Source organism: Apaloderma vittatum, unplaced genomic scaffold, assembly GCF_000703405.1.
Source record: "Apaloderma vittatum isolate BGI_N311 unplaced genomic scaffold, ASM70340v1 scaffold39956, whole genome shotgun sequence".
NCBI classification, from domain to species: domain Eukaryota; kingdom Metazoa; phylum Chordata; class Aves; order Trogoniformes; family Trogonidae; genus Apaloderma; species Apaloderma vittatum.
In genome coordinates this window covers 10153-30480 of record NW_009724084.1, presented here as the reverse complement: position 1 = coordinate 30480, position 20328 = coordinate 10153, and the positions used below count along the sequence as shown (strand labels likewise).

The 20328-nt window shown below is 37.7% G+C and overlaps 1 protein-coding gene across 1 annotated transcript; it reads right to left on the bottom strand.

The window, feature by feature from the left end:
- Nucleotides 1-543: 543 nt before the first annotated feature.
- On the bottom strand, nt 544-15969 carry LOC104276148 (discoidin, CUB and LCCL domain-containing protein 2-like; the record flags this gene model as incomplete). Its single annotated transcript, XM_009872344.1, has 7 exons — nt 15837-15969; nt 11578-11805; nt 7229-7366; nt 5948-5999; nt 4534-4606; nt 1240-1373; nt 544-584 (listed from the first exon to the last, which is right to left on the bottom strand). Coding segments are annotated over exons 1-7 (799 nt in total), but the record flags the coding sequence as incomplete, so codon positions are not given.
- Nucleotides 15970-20328: the final 4359 nt, after the last annotated feature.

Here is a 20328-nt window from a genome sequence, read left to right as displayed (position 1 = left end):
TCGAACCCCTGACATTCTGTGATTCTGTAATACAGAGACAAGTAATGCAAGAATACAGAGCAGGGGATGGGAGGGGGGGAAGTAAAAGGGGGTGGAGAAAGTTGAGGAATCATTTTGGGATTTCTGCTAGCTTTCTCAGCAGAAAATAAGGAAAGTGTAAGCAGTAAACCTGGGAAAAAAACTAGCATGCACAGTCATTAGAAATAAAGAGCAACTCTTGCCCAGCTGGACTTTAGCAGCACGTTTAAAGTGTGGGAGGTGGGAGTCACGTTACTTGAAACCAGACTATAATAGAGGAACATATCTCGAAAGAATCACATTCAGCAGATAAGCAAGGCTTAATTTATAACATCACTGTATCTACAAATGTAGTCATTATTAATCACCAAAATGAGATAATATAACAATTCAAAAATAACCACTACTGAGAAATGCAGTAAAAAATCTCATTAACTAGAACAAAAATTAAGAAATACAATAGCTGCACATTTATTTCTACTCACAAAACTTATATGAACATGTATTATGCATGATAATGCTTACCACTCGTCTTAAACGTGAAGAGACTTGTAGATAACGGTCCCCTGCAGAGAACAAAAGATGATGGTTTTTGCAGTAGTCAGTGAGGAGAAATAAAACAAATTATCTTCAATTTATTTTTACCTGTTTACCACTAAATCCTGTGCATATATGCCTAAATAAGCAATAAGCAACACCTCCTGTCACCAAGCTGCAGTGCTTTCAGTACAAGCACCTTTTCAACTGAAATCTTGTCCAGAGATACTGAGCTAAAGGCATTCACGCAAACATCTGCCCAGCAAAACAGAAGGCTTGATTAAAACGCTTCCTTTTTTAAATTAAGCTAATCATAATAACAAGAATCAATCTCCTCTGATCACTTTCATTCCTGGGGCTTCTCAGATTAATTGACAAGTTACACTCTTATCCCTGCAATGAAAAAGTTGCTGTTACGTTATTATTTTTCCACAGACCACCAGGAATTTATGGTCATGCCAAGCATTTTGGAAGATAAAAATCTCCTTGTGCAATTTGGAAAATCAACCTTTATAGTCTAGAGGTTAAAAATACCTGGCAAAACAATCACAATGCAGCAAAATAGCATTGTAAGAACCTTACAGAAAGGAACCTGTAGCTCTGCTAGCTGAAATTAATCCCACCATGAGGCACTGCCAAAATCTAAGGTGCTAAAGATAAGGAGGTCATAGGAAGTACACTTACACTTTTGAGGTGACATTGTTCGCCAGGGAGCCCTGGTAGTACGGAATGCCCTTGCTGATTACAACATTAATCTGACCACCCAGAGTATTTGACACAACGCCTGCATGAACACCAGCCATACAAAGTGATGATGACTTGAAGAAGAGAGGAAAAAAGCAAAATTTAGTACTACATTGTAAACAAATACTACACTGTATACCGTAAATGCTGCATTGTCCAGTTAGAATCTCTTCTAGCTAGAATCTCTTCTAGCTAGCTATTCTTCTTATTTAACTGTTATTTCTATTATTTAGAAACCGTTCATCTTTGCTTTATTATAGAATCTATAAATCCACAACAAGAAGGTCCTATACTTTACTGCATCCTTGCCCAGATGTATTTGGAATGTAATTCTTTTAATTAAATAAGCTCAAACAAACAGCGAGGTGAATCAGTCTGAAAAGCCAGACAGCCAGACTTTCAGCCTACAATAAATCTATTATGTTGGAAGTTGAATACATAAATGCATAGGAAACCTTTTAATAATAAGCACATTGCAAGTATGTTTATTAATTTTCTCACAATTAAGAAGTGATGCACTGCAGATTTTGTAGCTTTCAGCCAATCTATTGTATTTTCATTTTAACTCATAGTTAAACATGGTGTAACCATCCAACACTCTGATCCAGACAAACCCACAGCAATACGTGAATACAGTTTCTTCTGAAGATGATGTTCACCTGTGTTGTACAGGTCAATGCTGATCAGCTACACGAAAAGCTTTTGCAGGACATTCTGTCCTCTCATTCTCTTCCTGGACAACCCCTAGCCCGAATTCACCACCAAATGTCACAGTGACCCCTTCACCTCCCTGCCTGCAGGCTAGCTGTGCCATAGGGGGCAGGAGTGACCCACCACACCAAGCACTTTGGGCGCAGCAGTGAGCAGAGTGAGATGTCTCTGCCTCCTGGACCAAAACTAGCCCAGGAGATCTCCAGCTGGAAAGCAAACTCTTCCAGACTGAAGGGGCTTGTCCAAGAAACGTCCTAGTGCTCAGAGGCAGAGAAACGGTCCAGTTTCAAAAAAGGCTTAGCTGCTTAGCTTTGCACCCAACCATCACATGCACCAAGGCTTTTGGGGGCTTGCTGGCAATGCACAGTGTATCAGGCACAGAGAGAGCTCCTCAGAGGTGTCCTGCAGTGCACAGCACTGGGGTACACACGGACACGTTGCAATTCTGTAGCTCCTTGCTTGCATCCAGTGAGACAGGGATCAACCTGAATTTTAGCAAACTGAGCGGGCCCAAAACTGTTTGTGAAAGACCACCTGGGTATCTCTAAACATACCTTCCAGAAACCACATTTACTTTGTTATTATCAGTGTGAGCTTGCCCAAGTCAATAAACAACTGCAGATTTTTATTTACTGTTAACAGTTGCTCCCCCAAACCAAGTCAACTGCTAGCTGTGCTACTGAACACATCTGCTGCACTGCTCTGCCCATGAGTCCACTGGTGCTAGAGAGCCTTAACACAATCCTTTAAGAAGGAATCAGCAGGTCCTTCCCAGAGAAGGAAGGTTTCATGGATCATTTCCTTTCTGTCATTATTTTAAATGTGCTCCACATGGCGCAGCAGGCCAGGATGCCCTTATACCTCAAGCTCACTGGCAAAGAATATCAGCTCACCAAGACATTTCCTAACATAATTCTCCTCATTCGCACATAAGAACCCTAACCCTATTCCTCACACCCTCAAATATCCCAAAAGCTTTCTAAATAAGTGGAATTATGTCTCGCTCATGCACACAGCTCCCCTTTCCCTTCCTGCTCTCCCTTGAAAGGAAGCGCATGGGATTCTGCACTAGATGAGGCTCTCTCCTCCCAGAAGATGCCAGCAATGAGCCCTTCAAGTCCTCCAAGACTGTAGACATTAGGGTCACACACCAAAAAAAAAAATCAAGACTTAGGGTATTCTTTAAAGCAGTGAACAGCTGCTGATCATTTGAAAGAGATACATGAGAAATCTCTACCTGAAACTTTGTCTAAAGTGCGTTGTCTAAAGCACAATTTTATTTCTTTCCACAGAGCTTGACTTCTAGGAAATCCTCTGCCTTTTTATTCAGAGCAATAAAGTACACAGAGTCACAGGGCATTTAATTCCTGAAGTTTCCTTTTTTCCTCTGCATAAAACAGGTTTTCTAGATTTTGGCAAAATAAATACTCCCAACAAGCAGCACTCCTACAGATGCTGCAAATATGGTAAGCAGAGAACCAACTTCACCTTGTTACTAGCTACAAAAATTATCTTGCACCATTTAGTGAAGACTCACTGTGGAACTGAACACAGAACACAGTTACACTACGGTGATATTTTTACATGCAGGTAATTAAGCAAATAGCCTAGGATTTATACATATTTGTGAAAAGAAAGTCAGCCCTAACCCTTGACAGAGGCACAATTTAGCTTCATATTTAATACTAAAATCTTTGCTTACTAACATTTTAAAATCGTCTTTCTTCTGTGCTAGACTTAATGGCTTATTAAAAAGAGTATTTTAAGGTAAGCAAAGATACTTACTGGAATTTTTTACTAGGCTGCTAGCAAAATTATAATCACTTAAATAAAGCAAGCATCCTCCAGTCCTATGGCAGGCATGGTAATTCAGTTGCAAAAGCTTAGATCAGAAAAACAGTGTAAAGTTTTTTGGAGTGTTTCAAGTAAACAATACGTTATCTTAATTTTCAATTCCAGTTTATGGAACTATTAATGTTATAGTACTAACTCTATTTTGCAAATGGTTTTGTAGCTGCTGCACACTTATTAAAAAAACTAAGATAACCAGAGAGACCAAACAAATCTAAGATAACCATGGAAACTAAAAAAAATTAAGATAACCACAGAGACCCTCTATTTACAGAAGCATTACAGTACCAAAAACAAGAGGACACCATTGAAAGAACTGGTTCTCTCTTTATAAATCTAAATATTCCAACCTGAAAAAGCCAACAAAAACAAATCAGAAAGTAGAAAACAATAGTTTGATACACCTTTTTCAGCAGGCCTTACAAAAATATGAGTCTCTACTACACTATTTCACTTCTTAGAAATGGTAACAGCTGAAGCACCAGCCATTTAGCAGCTGTGCAAAAAAAAAAAAAAAAAAAACCAAACCAAAACGTGTCATGCTATTCACTTTAAGGACATACAAATTCCAGAACCCAGGCAGCAGAACTACTGTGAACAACTATAACTGACTTTAATTATACATTGTGCATTTTATTAAAATTCACATGAGCCCACCGCACTTTTACTTACGTCTCTGTATCCATGGGGAATAGTGCCTGAAATATCAGCAAAAGGAATCACACACCCAGCTGGACAATACTTACTGGAAGAGAACAAAGTATCAAGTCAAGATATGCATGCAACTACAGCTCTTAAAAATGTTATAAAATAGTTACTCTGTTTTTTATTTAAAATACACTGTTATCATTCACATATCACTATTTAAGGATATATTCTAATCCAAGAGGTATCACATAAGACATAAAACTACTAAGGAAGAGAAGTACACAACAGGAGAACGGACATTTGAAAATGTTTCAGTCTCAGCTGTACTTCCAGTCTCAATATAATAAATTAGTAAAGCCAGCATTTATAATATAAATACTGCATGGCTTCTGTAAATTGAAAGTCACGTAAGTACCAATATTAATGAACTTTATTTTATAAACTAGAGAGCTGTATATCTTTTTTTTATCTTTAAAAAATACATCTGAAAAGTAATGCTATTTTATGATAGCTCGTTGCAATGCTTGGATCATAAAAAAATTGGCCAAATTCAGCTGATAGCATTAGCTCATGAGAAGAGGCAAGACGCACCTCTGACACAAGCTCGCGTTTACGTTCTAGTGCCACTTCATACCTATTACATCTTCAAGACCTAACCATGAACTGGAGTAAACTATTAACAGTTTCACTGCAGTTCAAGAACAGTTGAAGCAAAGTTGTAGCTACCACAAAAATAGTGGGACCAAGACTTCAGCACATGTGAAGCAGGGCCAGAACCTACAGTTAGAGCCCTGTTTTGGAACTTGGGAAAACGCTAGAGAAATGCAAAGGTTGCACTTCGAAACATTTCATGATGCCAGGGCTGAAGTAACGCTCCACAAGGTAAGTTTATGAACTTCACAACAGTCTGCTGCTTCGAACGTTGTCCTTAGTTTAGATGGAATTGGAGGGAAAAAAAACAGGGAAATTACATACGTGTCCCCCATCAGAAGGTACAGCATTTTTTTGTCTTCACAGAACCTCATTAATTCACACTAAACTGTGAAATGGGTTTGTAATTTTTAACATATTTCATAGTTTTGTGTTCCTTAGGTAACTGCAATATGAAATTCAGTATTTAAAGCACATACCTGCTCTAATATGTGTTTATAAAAGCAGTATTCTATGGGAATGAGATATTAGCTCCTATGCATTAGTGCAAATTAACGAGGTTCTACTGTATACTGCATGTAAGTTACAAAAATGGGAAAGAGAGAGAGAGGGGAAGGAAAAGTACAACTGTCAAAATTATTCAGCTCTAACCCTAATCAGTTTGTTTCTTAAATTGTCTGGACAGCTGATTTTCAAGCTGCATCAAGTACACATAAGGAAGGGAAGTAGAAATACTAAAATAACTTCATTACAAGTCTGGGGGAAAACACGTAAAAATCAGTCTTACTTGAATTCTGGTTCGGAAAAATGACTTGCATTGTCTAAACAGGTAATTAGGTCTGGAAAGAAAAAATGTTCGGTCAAGAGGATGATAAAGACAACAAGCCTGAGTATGCTTTTTAATATATATACATTTGAGCCTCTATGGCTTAAACAAAAGTCTAAGAATGAAAAAACCCCACGTTCCTACTAAAATTTCTTGCAACAGATTTCGTATTACAGTAGAACCTTGATAATTTGTCTGAGTAAATGGGAAACTCATTGAGAATGTGACATAGATAAGAAGGGAAACACTACAAAAAATAATTTTCTGTGCAGCTTCATTTTAATGTATAGCTATACTTCAAAGAACCTAAGATAATTCAGAGACACAAACATGGGCTCTTTTCACACAACTAAATTAATAAGCTGGATAAACAGGCTTGTATTTTCTGCATTTAACAGTCCTACAGTACTGAAACCAGGCAGCACAGGGAACAAACATTACAGAGTGCCATGCTACGGCATCCATGACTGGTAGCTCAAATTTCATGTTCCTGTCTGCTGTGTATCAGCACATATAGAGAGAAAAGCAACAGAAAACCCACAAAATAAATATTAAAATTTGAAACTCTTTTTCGAATTACATCTGGAAAGGGTTTTGTCATGCCTTTTGCCTTGTGAAACAGTTGCTGGCAATCCTTCATTCCCTTCCGGACCATGTATGTCACTCATCTTTAGAACGAGTGGAAGGAGATGCAAAACAAACTCAGCGACCTTTTTTAGAGGCTGGGATAACCAAACTGGGGGGGGTGGGGGGATGGATATGGAAGAAATAATGGCAAAAAGACTAAGGAGCAGTCAGCAGATTACATAATTAAAGAGCTGAGGGACTATGGGATACCATTACAGAAATACAATTTTCAGCAAGGTTGGTCTGTATAAAATACATATAGTTCAGTAAGAAGGCTTGGTAGTTATCTACCACCTTGAATACTTACCTGAAAACCTGAAAAAAAAAAATGCATTTCATCCTCTATCTGAAGCAGCTCTTTCATTCATAACAGATACCTGTGATTCTTCCTCTGCTCTCCAAGTTAAGCTTTGATACCATTTCTTTAAATCTACAGTAACTTATGATAACTGACAGTTCAATTTCTTATGCAGAAGTATCAGAAAGAATGTATTAAAAGTCTTCAATTTTAGAAGTTAATTTGTGGGAATAAACAAATTAGTCCTGTGGTTTTACTAGACAGCTCAGAAAAATTCTCAAATATAATTTTTAAAATTACCAAATAACTATACATACCTGATTTGTCAGTGGTTGAATAAGCTGCAAGAAATCCACGTCCAGAAGTGTGTGTTCCACTCATGAACTGTACCGTGACTTCATTACTTTTTGAAGTAATTAAACCATCCATCTGAAAGCCAAAGCCACAGTATTTTCCTATGGAGAAAAGGAGAACAGGCATGGACCAAAAGCAACATACACAATAAGCATATTTTTTTCATTTGCAGTGTAAGCTCAAAATACTTCTGGTGTATATTCAAAACCAAATACATGTGCATGACACTAAATAATGCAGTTGGTGTTCATTTAAAGCAAATGGCAGAATATGGGTCCCACATTTATTTTGTCACTGTCAACAGGTGAGTCTCTCATACCCAGAACACTTGCAAATAAATGTGACCTTATCCCAGTCACCTCTAGCAATGCATAACCCTCCAGTCAGTTCTTCAACGACCATGAGAAATCTGTCAAGGAAAAGGATTAAGTTAGGGCAATGAGAATCATCTACAGAAGCAAGTAAGAAAAAAAGTCCTTCTCTTCCCTCAGATGTTGGGTCACTTACTCCTTGTCAAGTGTTCCCTAGTTTCTGTCAATTAGTTTTCTTAAGTTTGGAGAACAGCAGGCATGATTCACTGCACTTCAGCATTAACATGCGAGACTGTGTGAGTATCACTAAGATAGGTTCATTTTAGGTTTTATAGCAAAACAGAAGAGAGGTTTTGCAGTTGGATGCTTTTCTTGCCATCCAAAATGACCAAAAAAAAATAATTTTAAAGGTGGAGTCTGCAGATATTGACAATATTTGCCCCACAAAGTTCTAGAACTATTGCCAAATGACATGACCTGGGTGAATGGCTGTTAAAAAAACCCAAGCCAACACAGAATTCCCAAGCTCTACTAACTACAAGCTTTAATAAAATACTGCTTGGTTCATTAACCTATTAAGAAAAAATAAATATCTTCTGTTCCACAGGCTCCATTGATCACTCAATACTGTAAATCATCTATAAACCTATTTAAGAATCTGCAGTAGGCAATCAAATGGATAACCACCAGCTGCAACTGACATTATATATGTTTCAGTTTACCATTCATTTATTTGCTTTCTTGATAGTATGATGTCATCATATGATAAAATAGCAAAAAAAGAATTGAGACTCCTATGTTTTACATTCTTCTTCCCATAATTTCTGCCACATTTGGGTAGAACTCTCTTTTTCAGGGATTGGAAAATAGTACATAACGGGCATTTCCATTAACACGTCATAACTGGAATCACTAGCCTGAATTCAGATGTTTAAAACAGTGGTTATGCAGACTGGAATTGGAACATCATTTTTTTTTTTAAATCTTACGAAGAACAATTGAAGGAGCTGGGGCTATTTAGTTTGAGGAATAGGCAGCTGAGGAGAGACCTCATCACTCTCTGCGAATACCTGAAAGGACATTGTAGAGAGGTTGGTGCTGGTCTCTTCTCAAGGGTAATTAGTGATAGAACAAGAGGGAATGGCTTCAAGCTGTAACAGGGGAGGGTTAGACTGGACATATATAACCTTACCTCAATTCATTACTTAAACTGGTTATCAGCAAGAGTTACAAAGTAAATTCCCTTTTACCAATGTTCCACATTGACCCTGTGTTTTGCTCTAAGTTGTTTCAATGATTAATTGCACTCATTATGATGATTTTTCCAATTACCACTTTTCCTTTTTTTTAAGTTTGGTTTTCAGCCACTGGATCTTGTTACACAATTGACCTGCATGAGACTCCTGTCAGGTTAGGTCAGACTGTCCTCAAGACACCATTTATCCTCTTCTTTGGGCAAACACAGAGGGCAAGACATTTAAATCTAACTTGGATAAACTATGCAGCACTGCTTGCACCATGCAGATCCAGCCTTCAACAAACTGCAGACTAATGCACTTTATCTTTCATGACAAGATATACTTTTGTAACTATAAATTATTTTTCTAACTCCTCCCTGGCCTCTCATCAGATTTTTAGCAATCTTTTTGAAAAGCAGGCACTAGAAATGGACAAAACACGACTGCTGTGACACTTCTGTCAATGGTAGGTACAGAAAACAGAATATTACTATTTTGTCTGTACTGAGGCACTGAAGGACCCCAAGTGGTTTCATGCATCAACACTGCAGCAGGAGAGGGAATTCCCACTCTAGCTTAGACTCCCTGTTCCTACAGATCTGGGCTTATATTATACATATTTATTAAGTACATCTGGTTGTAGATGCACAGTGACTGGACTGTGATGAAATCTAATAAAAACCACCTCTAGATCTTACTTAGAGACAAACTTAACACTAAGGATCTGAATCTCTTTTGATTTACAGAAAAATATTCAAAAGTCTTGTAATGAGAAATAGACCTTAAAAGCTTCATTAGAAAACCTCTCTTTATCAATGAACTAACCTACATGCTTTTTCAGTATAATCAGAAGACTTTTAACTTATTTTGGGTTAAAGCAGGTATCACTGAATTTCAGATTTTATGTAATACAAGTATTTTAGTGTTAGACCATACCTGCAGTCCTGAATAGAAAAACTTAGGATAATTTCAGGTTTCTTCCAAACAAATTCAGGTCACTGTTAACCTCTCCAGTGCTTGCAGCTTCAAACCTGAACCTTCAAGAATCTGCATTATCTGCATATGCCACTGTTAATATCACTGTTTGTTCTGTGATTTAATTTATTAAGAGCAGAGTAACACACACACATTTGATCAACAGACTGTGCTACTACACCAGCTGGGAACAGCTGAAAGAGAAACAAATTAAGTAGAAAATTTACTCAAACCCATTAAGTCACTTGTAAAAGTGAGTAATAGACTTATCAGAACTGGACATTCCTTGCCATTTAAGGACTTCAGCATTTCCTATTTTAGACCAAGTCTGGCTCAACGGCTGCAAGCATATACTTATTTTCACAGACACTTACCTAGGTAACAGTTGGAAAAGAAGGTTAAAGATAGCATTCCAAAGCTAGTCTGTTTATAAAACCCCCTCAATTTAGTGGGATCAGCACTTGAGTTGCACAAAAACAATCCTGGTGAAGTAAATCTCTCTCTCACCATATTAAAGCTTTAAGAAAGAAAATAAAATCAATCTGCATAATAACAACTTATTTTCGTGAAGGAAGAATGACCATTCTGAGTTTTATGTGGTTACAAGGGTCTCAAAATCCTAAATATAGCTTGGTGTAGACGGTAACATCACACTGCTATTTGAAAAAATAAAAAACCAACACCCCACTGCCTTATAGTAACGATATTCAATTTGTCCTCTTAAAGAGGATGAAAATTAAGCTATGGACATTATGAGAAGATGGGGCATGTATGAAATACACAACTTTTTAAGCCTGTGATCCTTTAACACCACCAAGATGAAGAGCTAAAATCAGAGTAATTTCCTATAAAAAGAAGGCATTTCAGGACAGATACATATTACTTTTCTTTTCTTTTTTCCTTCTTAAATGAAGACCCTCATAGTTTTGTAAATCCCCCTCCACCCCTTACAAGAACTTTGCAAGTTATGGTGAAATGTCTGAGAACAAAACCCAAACATTATGGTGGAGTTTCCTTTGGGAGTCTGAAGATTCAAAGATCATTATAGGACCGTGCTGCATTTACCATCTAGTTGTATGCACAAATGAAATGTAGAATGTTCTGCTATCATTATATACTATATAATTATATTAAGAATACTCTGGCATTCCAATCAGAAGAGTTCATCTGCTGAGCAACAATGGCAAGCACACTTGAAATAAGGCTAAAATGAGCACATCACCAGAGAATCAGAAAAAACAGACTATTGTCTTCTCTACCACATTTGGTTTTATAGAGTTACATCTGTACCTGTACTGAAGATGTGTATAGCATGCAGGAGAATCTATCAGTATGAAATTTACTAAAATTAGTCTCTGATGGCTGTTTTTCTACTGTGGTGAGGTACGCACAGCACTCCGTCAAGTTTTGCAGGGTTTGCTCCACAGGAAGCTCAGGAAAAACACAACTCTGATTACAGTATTACTAAAATTCCTTTCTTTACCTTTTTTGAGATTCCTTTTAATAATAAAACACTTCCTCCCTTTCACTACTTCCGAGAAGACTCAGAAGCCACATTGTACAAAGCAGTATATTCAGGCAACGGCTTACCCTGCCCAACATCCAACTGAATTGCAACAGGTTTCTAGGGCTATAGAGAAGAACTTAACTAATACCATACACACAGTAGGTTTCTAGGCTCAGAGCAGGTAAACAAGGAGCAATTTCAAAAGTAATAAAAGTACCAATAGTATATCCAAGTTCTATACAAGACAATAGTTTTCAATTACCAGTAATAAATTCTCTTACCTATCTCTGTCCTGGTGGGGCCAATCCCATTGTGAACTCTTAAGTAACTTGAATGACAAGAATCTGAGTCATCAATATCAAAATCACCAAATTTGAGCTGAATTCGCTGCCCAGGCTTTACACGAATTTCCCATTCACAAACTGTGCTATTGGGAGAGGTCTGTGGGTAGTTTATTGAGGCAAGTGTTCCACTTTCAGGACCCAGAACAGTGTGTCCACATCCATCACCTACAGAAGAACAAAACCAGATCAGCTATGTGCATTCATCTTCAAAGTTTCACTGGCGATTTAATCATCCTACTTTTCAGCAGTGCTATAAGATTTATTGGGTTTTTTACCTCTATTCATCATGTTGGAAGAAAACGCTAAGGTAAGCCGCATGTAGAAGAAACAGCAATTGCAAGAAAGTACCACTCAACTAACGCTGCCTGATGTTTAGCTTCTTATCATTAGGGGACCAGAGAGCTGCTACAACTTCCTCGACAATATAAAATCTCATCCATAATGACCTAAGAACTTGCACAGACACTACGGAAAGTGTCCTTGTTATTTCACGTTCCCTCATCACTTGTGTAGAGAAGAAAATTGGTTTTGAAAAGGAGGGAGAAACCCACCAATGAAACAAGAACACATTAATTTTATTGTTGTTACCGTACTCACAACACAATGAAAAAAAAAGAGCAGAAAAATGATGGGCAGCAAATATTCTACTGAAAATAACTGCCATGTCAGACCATCATCAAACTGCTAACGCATTGTATTCTACTCTACCACAATTTTAATATTGCAATTAATTTTTACACCTCTTTAGAGAACATGCTCAATTTTTCTGGATTTGTACAAGTTAAATCATAACTCCAACTTGGAGTCTCCATCTAACATTTGAGTATTAATTTTAAACAGCAGTAACAAGTGGAAAAAAACAGAAAAAAATGTGTATTCTCAAAATCAAATGATAAATAACAAACTGATAAATCTATTTACTCCATAGCTAGAGATGATTTTCCCCCAGTATGCAGTACAAGGAGTGTAAGAATTTGTTTGCTGTTTTGGAAATAAGAATATTCTTTATGTAACATCCATCATCTTTATAAAGATCTTTAAAAATTACTGTATCCAGAGGAAACAATTCCTGAGCACAAGGACAGATCCAGCAAAATCAACACCTGCAATAACATATGTCCCACAAAATGAGATTCATAACATCTCTGATCTGTTTTTGTTACCACTAAAGGATAAAAAGCCTATTTATCGAATTCAGTTCCATGAAATGAGTAGGCCAGGAATACCACTATCATTTTCAGGATTTGACAGAAGAGGGTCCATTGACCTTTTGAAAGAGATCTGTACATGTTATTCTAAACACAATCAGGACCTTGAACAAAGTAATGTAAGTAAAAACAGCAAATACAAAAATGAGATTAGATATGCTGCTAAAAAAATGTCTTCAACAGCACTCCAAATACATTTATTATCTGCAGGCCTATTCTACCCTTCAAAAATCATGCTTGTGTAAGCTCCTACCAAGTGATTACGACAGACTAACATCATGTCACTACTTCACACTCTAGAAATTCACAACGATCAACATCATTTGTATTGGCAGATGTTTGTTTTGACAGCTGAAGTGTCAGTCAGAAGGCATTTCACCTTACACACTATTATGTGTAGTTCTTCTACTAAATGTGAAAACGTAAGCTAAGCTTTAGGGACAAAGACTGTACACGTTTGAGAATTTTAACTAAATTTCAGGATTCTTAAATGTATTTCATGCAAGACTGAATGGAAAAGGAAGTCCAATGTACCCAAGTGACAAGGGAAAAATAAACTGGTACTTAACTAGGGCCAACTAACGTGCATGCAAAAGCACCTAATTTCTATTAAAAAACTTATTCTCTTTATAATCTGAGCACACTGTAAGACAGCTGCAGGTTCTAAAAGCTAAAGCACTGCTGGTACACACACAATTACAAACAGGTGCAAACTTTTTTTCTTGAATTAAAATGATGCATCTTTGGAAAAGGTAACTGGAATATGTGCTGCAGTGAAATCAAAATTTCTATTTGTAAAGCTGTTGTTTAGTCATGTTTTTCTTCATCCAATTTTAGCAATTGGTTTTAAAACACTTTGTTTCATCCCACAACAAATACTATTTCCATTTGGGTAACAGCTGATGAATTACTTTCCTAAATTACTGTTGATCTAATGTTGTTCTAATGTCCAGTGTTACAAAGAGGTAACTTAAACCATGGTTTGTGTATTATTTTAATCCTAGCTTCTTTCCAAAGGCATGTTATGAGCCTAAGAGTTAGTGAACGACTTACCATTCAAAATCTGTAAAGCCTTTGTTTATTAGTAAAGATTTAAATGTCAGATTCCTTATTAGTCACAATATGCTGAATAGTCAAAAAAATACTGATTTCTTTGCTAGTAAACTGGCTTTTCACAAGCAAGTACTCATACATATTATGAATACATAGAACTTAATATATTAACAACAACAAAACCAACAACCGTATACTAGATCTTTATTCATGGTGGTATTTGAGGCTAGAATTGCAAAACTCTTTATACTGCAGACATATAAAATTAATTTTCAACATAAGCAGCAGCCAGTTTTAGGTTATGTCCTAAATAAAAAGAATGAGCCAGTTAACCAGTTCTGTGCTTTTCTAATCCTGTAGCAGGGGTAAGCAACTGTTCATTCATTTACATATTGAAAATATACACTAATACAGTGGCCTTTTGAATATGAAAGCACAGTAGCCTTCACCTGTACAGGCAAATACATTGTTCTGAGTGTATTTTAAGGAAAATAAAAACGCTGGCACGATCTAGAACACTTGGTAGTTAATTATTTCTCATTTCAGTAACCACACAAATGTTGTTTCTTACAAACAGGAATCTTTGATTCTTCCCCACAGTTTTGCATCTTAAGCCTATTCAGGAAGAGTTTGGGTCTCTTATTTGACCCAAACTATAGTTAAACTGTAAATTCCTCCAGTTAAAAGTAGGAAAGATCATGTCCAACATTCATTTAAATCATCCTCTTCACTAGTTTTGTGTTCAGCTGTTTCAAGCATGAAACAATACCGGCACTGCGTTTCTGTGATGAACAGGGCACACCTTACTGGTGATTAAAGCTGAGGAATTCCAAAAACACTTACACATTTAGGCGATAAAATGCAAATAAAATACTCTAAGTTTTAAAAAGACATCAAGACTTTTCTTTTTAAGACAATTCACTAAGAAATGTCAAATTTTCCCTTGTAGCTTGGAATAACTGATCCTCTTCCCAGTAGCTCGATAGAAAAACTTTCTAGTCTGTCTCAAAGAACTTAATGGAAACGCAAATCTCAAACTTCTCTTTTGTTGTAGGCTTTCTTGAAAACAAGTGAGGAAAAATACTCCTCTGATCTATCCATATTAAAGAACCTGCTGTCAAATCATAAAAGAAAGCAACTGAAATCGGGAAAAAAAAAAAAAGCTGTGCTGAACAGCATCATCTTATTATGATTTTTTTTTCTAAAAGGACATCAATCTGACTGGGCATTTTAGATCTCATTTCATTGTGTGTTTCACTCAGGTTAGTGATACCAGAAGTGCCAGGCACTTCATGCCTGAAGAATGTAAAGATTACCACTGCGTTTCCAGCACACAATACACAGTCTGACAAGGGCAGAGGCAGCATTCAGGAGCTATTTGGAAATTTCTTTAAAAATCATACTTTCAGTGAAACTTAAAGAACAATAAAACCACATTTTATTTTACTGGTACTACAAAAGGGCTGTTCTTGAGCCTCTCTATGTAAGCAGTGCTTCATAATTTCTGCCAAAGTTGTATAAATACCACCAATCACATATATACATCCTGTATCAGGGGAGCAATCTGCAATACTCAGCAATTTATGCAAGTGAAAGTACAATTCTTTGCACTACAGCCACACATACAGGAGCATTAGCGACCTCATTCATTTGGAAGTCATTAACTAAGTGCCACAGAATCTTTTGCCTGAGTTTGCGTGCCTGAGAGCGGAATATCTGAGAACACATAGAAGAGACAGATGTCAATTCCTAAATCAATTATTCCTGAATGGGCTGACAATTTCTGTTGTCAGTACACAGCTGAACAAGTCTGCTTTCTTTCGGCCCTCTCTGTCACACAACAGACCTACTGCACTTGCAGAATAGACCAAGCTCTTGCCCATACACAACACCCGACATTTGCTGGAAGCTCTGCAGAGGCGCATTGAATTTCACCTGTCCCAAGGACCATGTTCACAGCAAACATGAACACGCTCAGCTCTTCACCAAAGCGTGTGTTAGAAACATGGGCGCCTCTTAAGAAGCTGGTAGAGGAAAGCAGACTGCTGTCGTCAGGAGAACCATTCATCTTTTCCGCAGGCGCCTTCCAATTCAGTCCGGATGAATTACCCTGACGGATTACATATGACCCCTGGGCTATGGCACGTTAATGTCTGATGCAATCACGCAGATGATCTGAAATGATTTCTTATACCCAAGTTCTTTATATCAACAAAATAGAGAACTTGAACCAATACAAACAAACAAAAATGCATTGGTTAAGAAGAAAATGGGAAATTTAATGAAATGAGAGGGTACTGCTCATGCACAAAAAAAAGATTAATTATTATTTATAGTTGCTGTAGTCAACTAATCAGAACTTTTTCCCCATGAGATTGGCTGCTCTTAGTGATTGTTAAGCTTGTTCTCACTACCAAAACATGTTAAAAATTAATCTTTAAGACTGGAGAATGCTTTCCCATTTCCTTACTTGGAGAGAATGATAAAATAAAGACATCAGACAGTTTAAGATTACAGTCTATACGGCATAACTGATGCATATGAAAACATTGATCTCAATTTAACACGTGGCATTGCCTTTTGAATAGACTTAACCAGTGGGTTTCCTGAGAAAATTTTACACATATAAACTATGATTTTCTGTAAGCTTGTGACTACATATAGGATGTAATTAAAGCTTTCTTAACCCAGCACAGATAGAACCAAATCTATTAGAGTTATCTAAGTCAAAAAGATATTTTAAAGTAATCATTTTAACTCTAAATACACAACTTTTTCTGATTCAACGCACTACTATAATTTCTCCTCTTCTGTTTAGCTCCTATGCTTCGTATTTCCCTGGATTTTTATCAGTATGCCACTAAAAGACAGAGTGCATCTGCTTTCTTGCTTTTTCCTGATTTTTTTTTTTTAATCAGTGTGCCATTAGAAGACATCACATCTGCTTCTTGCCTTTCTCAGTGTGGTCAAGAAAGTTTACACAGCCAACAAAACCGTTCCATGAATAAGAATCACTGAGGAATTAAGACCACAGAGACATTCAATTCTAAACTGTTTTTTCAGGTAATTTTCAAATGCCGTTATTTGCATCCTCCAAACTCACTGCTGTTTCCACCAAAATCCTCAGAAATATGTTCTTCAGGAAGGAATCTGCTCCTCTGTCAGAATTAATTTTCTTAACAAGCCAGCAAGCACACAGTCCGCCTTCATCTTTATGCCATTTGTTTGCCTCACTAACACACCGGCTGGAGCATTTCATCTCATTACAGATGTTTCACAACATAAAATACCCCACACTTCCACAAGTGAGGCCATAGCTCAATAAACACTTGAAGGCACTTTAAATTAGTGGAGCCACAGACAAAAGCAAGCCTTGTCTGCCTCTCGCTTCTGGCCACTTGCTCTCACACCCTCCTTGGTACTGGAGGTAAACTCTTCCGCAGCCACATGGTAAAACCAGACCAGGGACCTGAGATAAAAATAGCTGTTAGTTTTAACCTAGAGCAATCCCCTCATTTATTTCAGCATGCACATGCAGCAGGGCCTTCCCTGACAGAGGGATAGGACAGTGTGAGGGTAGGGAAACACCGGTAACCACTTTTTTATCAGCACTGCCAGCCTCTCTTTGCATTTTAAACAACCTTGAATCACAAACAGAAATGTAGAAACCATGCCTCCTCTGGGAAGATCAGCCACACAAGAGTGGCACACTGGCTTCAGGAACTGAGCTGGCTGAAGATGAACCAGTGCCCTTACCCATTCCCAGAGCACAGCGTTAGGTTTCAGCCAACTCGCCTCTCTGAGGCAGCGCACTGTGCAACTGCCAGAGGTAGGCACGGAAAGGAGGGCAGGTGGGATTTACGCTTGTCTCAGCTTGGAGTGATTTATTTGCTGTGGGGCACTCCTAGAAGGGTAAGGAAATTACGGGCTGAGGTTTAACAAAGGTAAAGTACAATAAGCATTTTGCTTTTCCAAACGCTGGCAGCTCGGTAGCAGTGGGGGCAGGAGACAGAGGCCAATTCTCCTTTTTATAGCAAATGTACAAAATTTAAGATGCCATTACAACAAAATTTTACTGTTTTCATTTCCAACGCTAGCCACACGCTGGGGTAGTGATAATTAGGACTTTACTATTTTCATCTGTACACACAACTTTTCAACCACATCTCTGGAAACACAGTCTTAGCTTTCAGCCACTGAATTTTACACAGAAGAGTAACACTTAGCCTTGCTAAATTTAACATCCAGAATATAGTAATATTTTAAAACAAATTATCTTGAATTATTAAATCATCAGAGCAGGTAAGACGTTTGCTTCATCCTATCATGTACTAACCAAACTGACTACTCCAAAAGAAGAGAAAAGAAAGATCAGCTATGTAAGACCGTGCTGCAGAGCTCTTGCTTACGGATGTCAGGGAAATGAGGTGGGTAAGTCCCTAGGGACTGCTATGACTTGCTTAAATAGTATGCAGGCAAAAGCAGCCCACAAAGACAGGCTAGCCATGGTGAAAAGTGATTTATGTGAGGACTCTGTAAGAGGGCTCTGCATTCAATGATACATAACGCAGAAGCCCTCCTGATCTGCTGCCCAGGCTGAATCATAGTGACAGCTCACGTTGTACGTTGCCTTTTGTCTGGCACATGCAGCTCGCCTGCTTCCCAAGACGTATCATTTACTTAGCTATCTGCACCACCACTTTTCCAAAAATAAACAAAGTTGTGCTTCAGTGCTCTAAGTGCTACACAGCAGAAACACAGCTGATGAAGGAAATGAAAAATAACACACAGATGGTCACGCAAAATTCTTACGAGAATAAGGAGCAGCCATGGTCAGAATAGGCTTCAAATCTATGGTCTTCAAACTCATCGCCACACCAGAACCAAACAGAATGTCACAGAATCATAGAATGGCCTAGGCTGGAAGGGACCTTAGAGATCATATCAACAAAGGAGTCAAAAATTCTTCAATCATGACAGTAATTCACCTGCCAAATTAACACTACAGTCATCTTTTCCTTTCTTCCACTACCCGCTCATAAATGAGACTGCACAGCTACGCTGCAGATCAACGGTGGCATACACTGATATAAATACTAGCCACTGCAGTACCATCTTGTCTTTTATAAACAGCTGGGATTTCCACCCTGTGTGCTGCCAACGCTTGTCATACCCTCGTGGAGCCAGACAGCAGTTTTATACCTGGTTTACCACCCTCTCTGCTGCTTACCAAGTAAGGGTATGGGTCGGCAGGGATGTAGCGATCAGTGGCACCTGCAAAATGGACAAGACACAAGATAGGGACAGGGAGGGGAGGGTGAGAGAGTAGCAACCAGTGGTAAAAGTCATGTTTGGCTACCATGGAATCAATAGAAGCTGGCAGGAAGGAAGCTGATGGTTCGGGTACGTGAACAAAAAACAGTGGGGCATCTTTCAGGAAGAAAATCACAGAAAACAGCTGGAATTATTTGCACCGTGTAGCTACACCAAGAACGATGGCTTTAAATATCAGTTTTCAACCCTTTTTGAAGTTTGTCATTCAACTGACAAAAGAGTAACAGTCCACACCTCTACACTAGTATTTCCTTCCATCAGTGTATGTGACACACTGCATCATTTTAATTTCTAACACTCTTTTGCAAGTCTAATTTCAAAATGATGATGGGGCGGTTCACAGTTTTACCACTGTGAACAACACGGCTTCCTTCTAGTGTCATGAAATACAATACACAATCTAAAAGGTAATTAATGCCTAATTTTGCCTTGTAGAGGCAAAATCAAAATACTTTCCCTTAGAAGTAAAACTGATTTTGCCTTAGAGGCAAAATACTTTCCTTTAAAAGGAAGATATTATCACGCTTGCGACCCTTTATGAATACAACCAATAAAACCAACATTATGTACTACTGAATAATGAGATTACCAACTAGGAAGATGACAGTAAATTTACACACTTCAGTCACTGATTTTTAAGTGCTAAAATTATCACAAAAGTATAACAAGAGCATTTAGGAAGTCAGTAGCATGTGAAGCTCCAGTAAAAACTATCTGTGAAATTTAAACTTGCCCATTGGCTTTGCTCTAACTTCTTCATAGCAAGAAGAAAAGGATGGCATGTGTTATAGAACTGGAGACCTTGAAAACAACTCTTTAAAAATTAAGAAATAAAGTTATGAAAATTCTTTATTTGACATTTTTAAATATACTTGAGATAAAGATAAAAACTGACAACTTAAGTGTCAAAAGCATTAAATTCAACACATCATTCTTTCTGTCCTTGTGACAATGAGGCATATTTTGACACCTGTATACAACAGCATGAAACCAGAACTTAACAGAAAACATGTTTGAGGGCTTCCTGGTTCCACAAAACTCAGAGATTTATAAAAGAAAAACTAAGAACCAGTTGCTTCTTTGCACGACACTG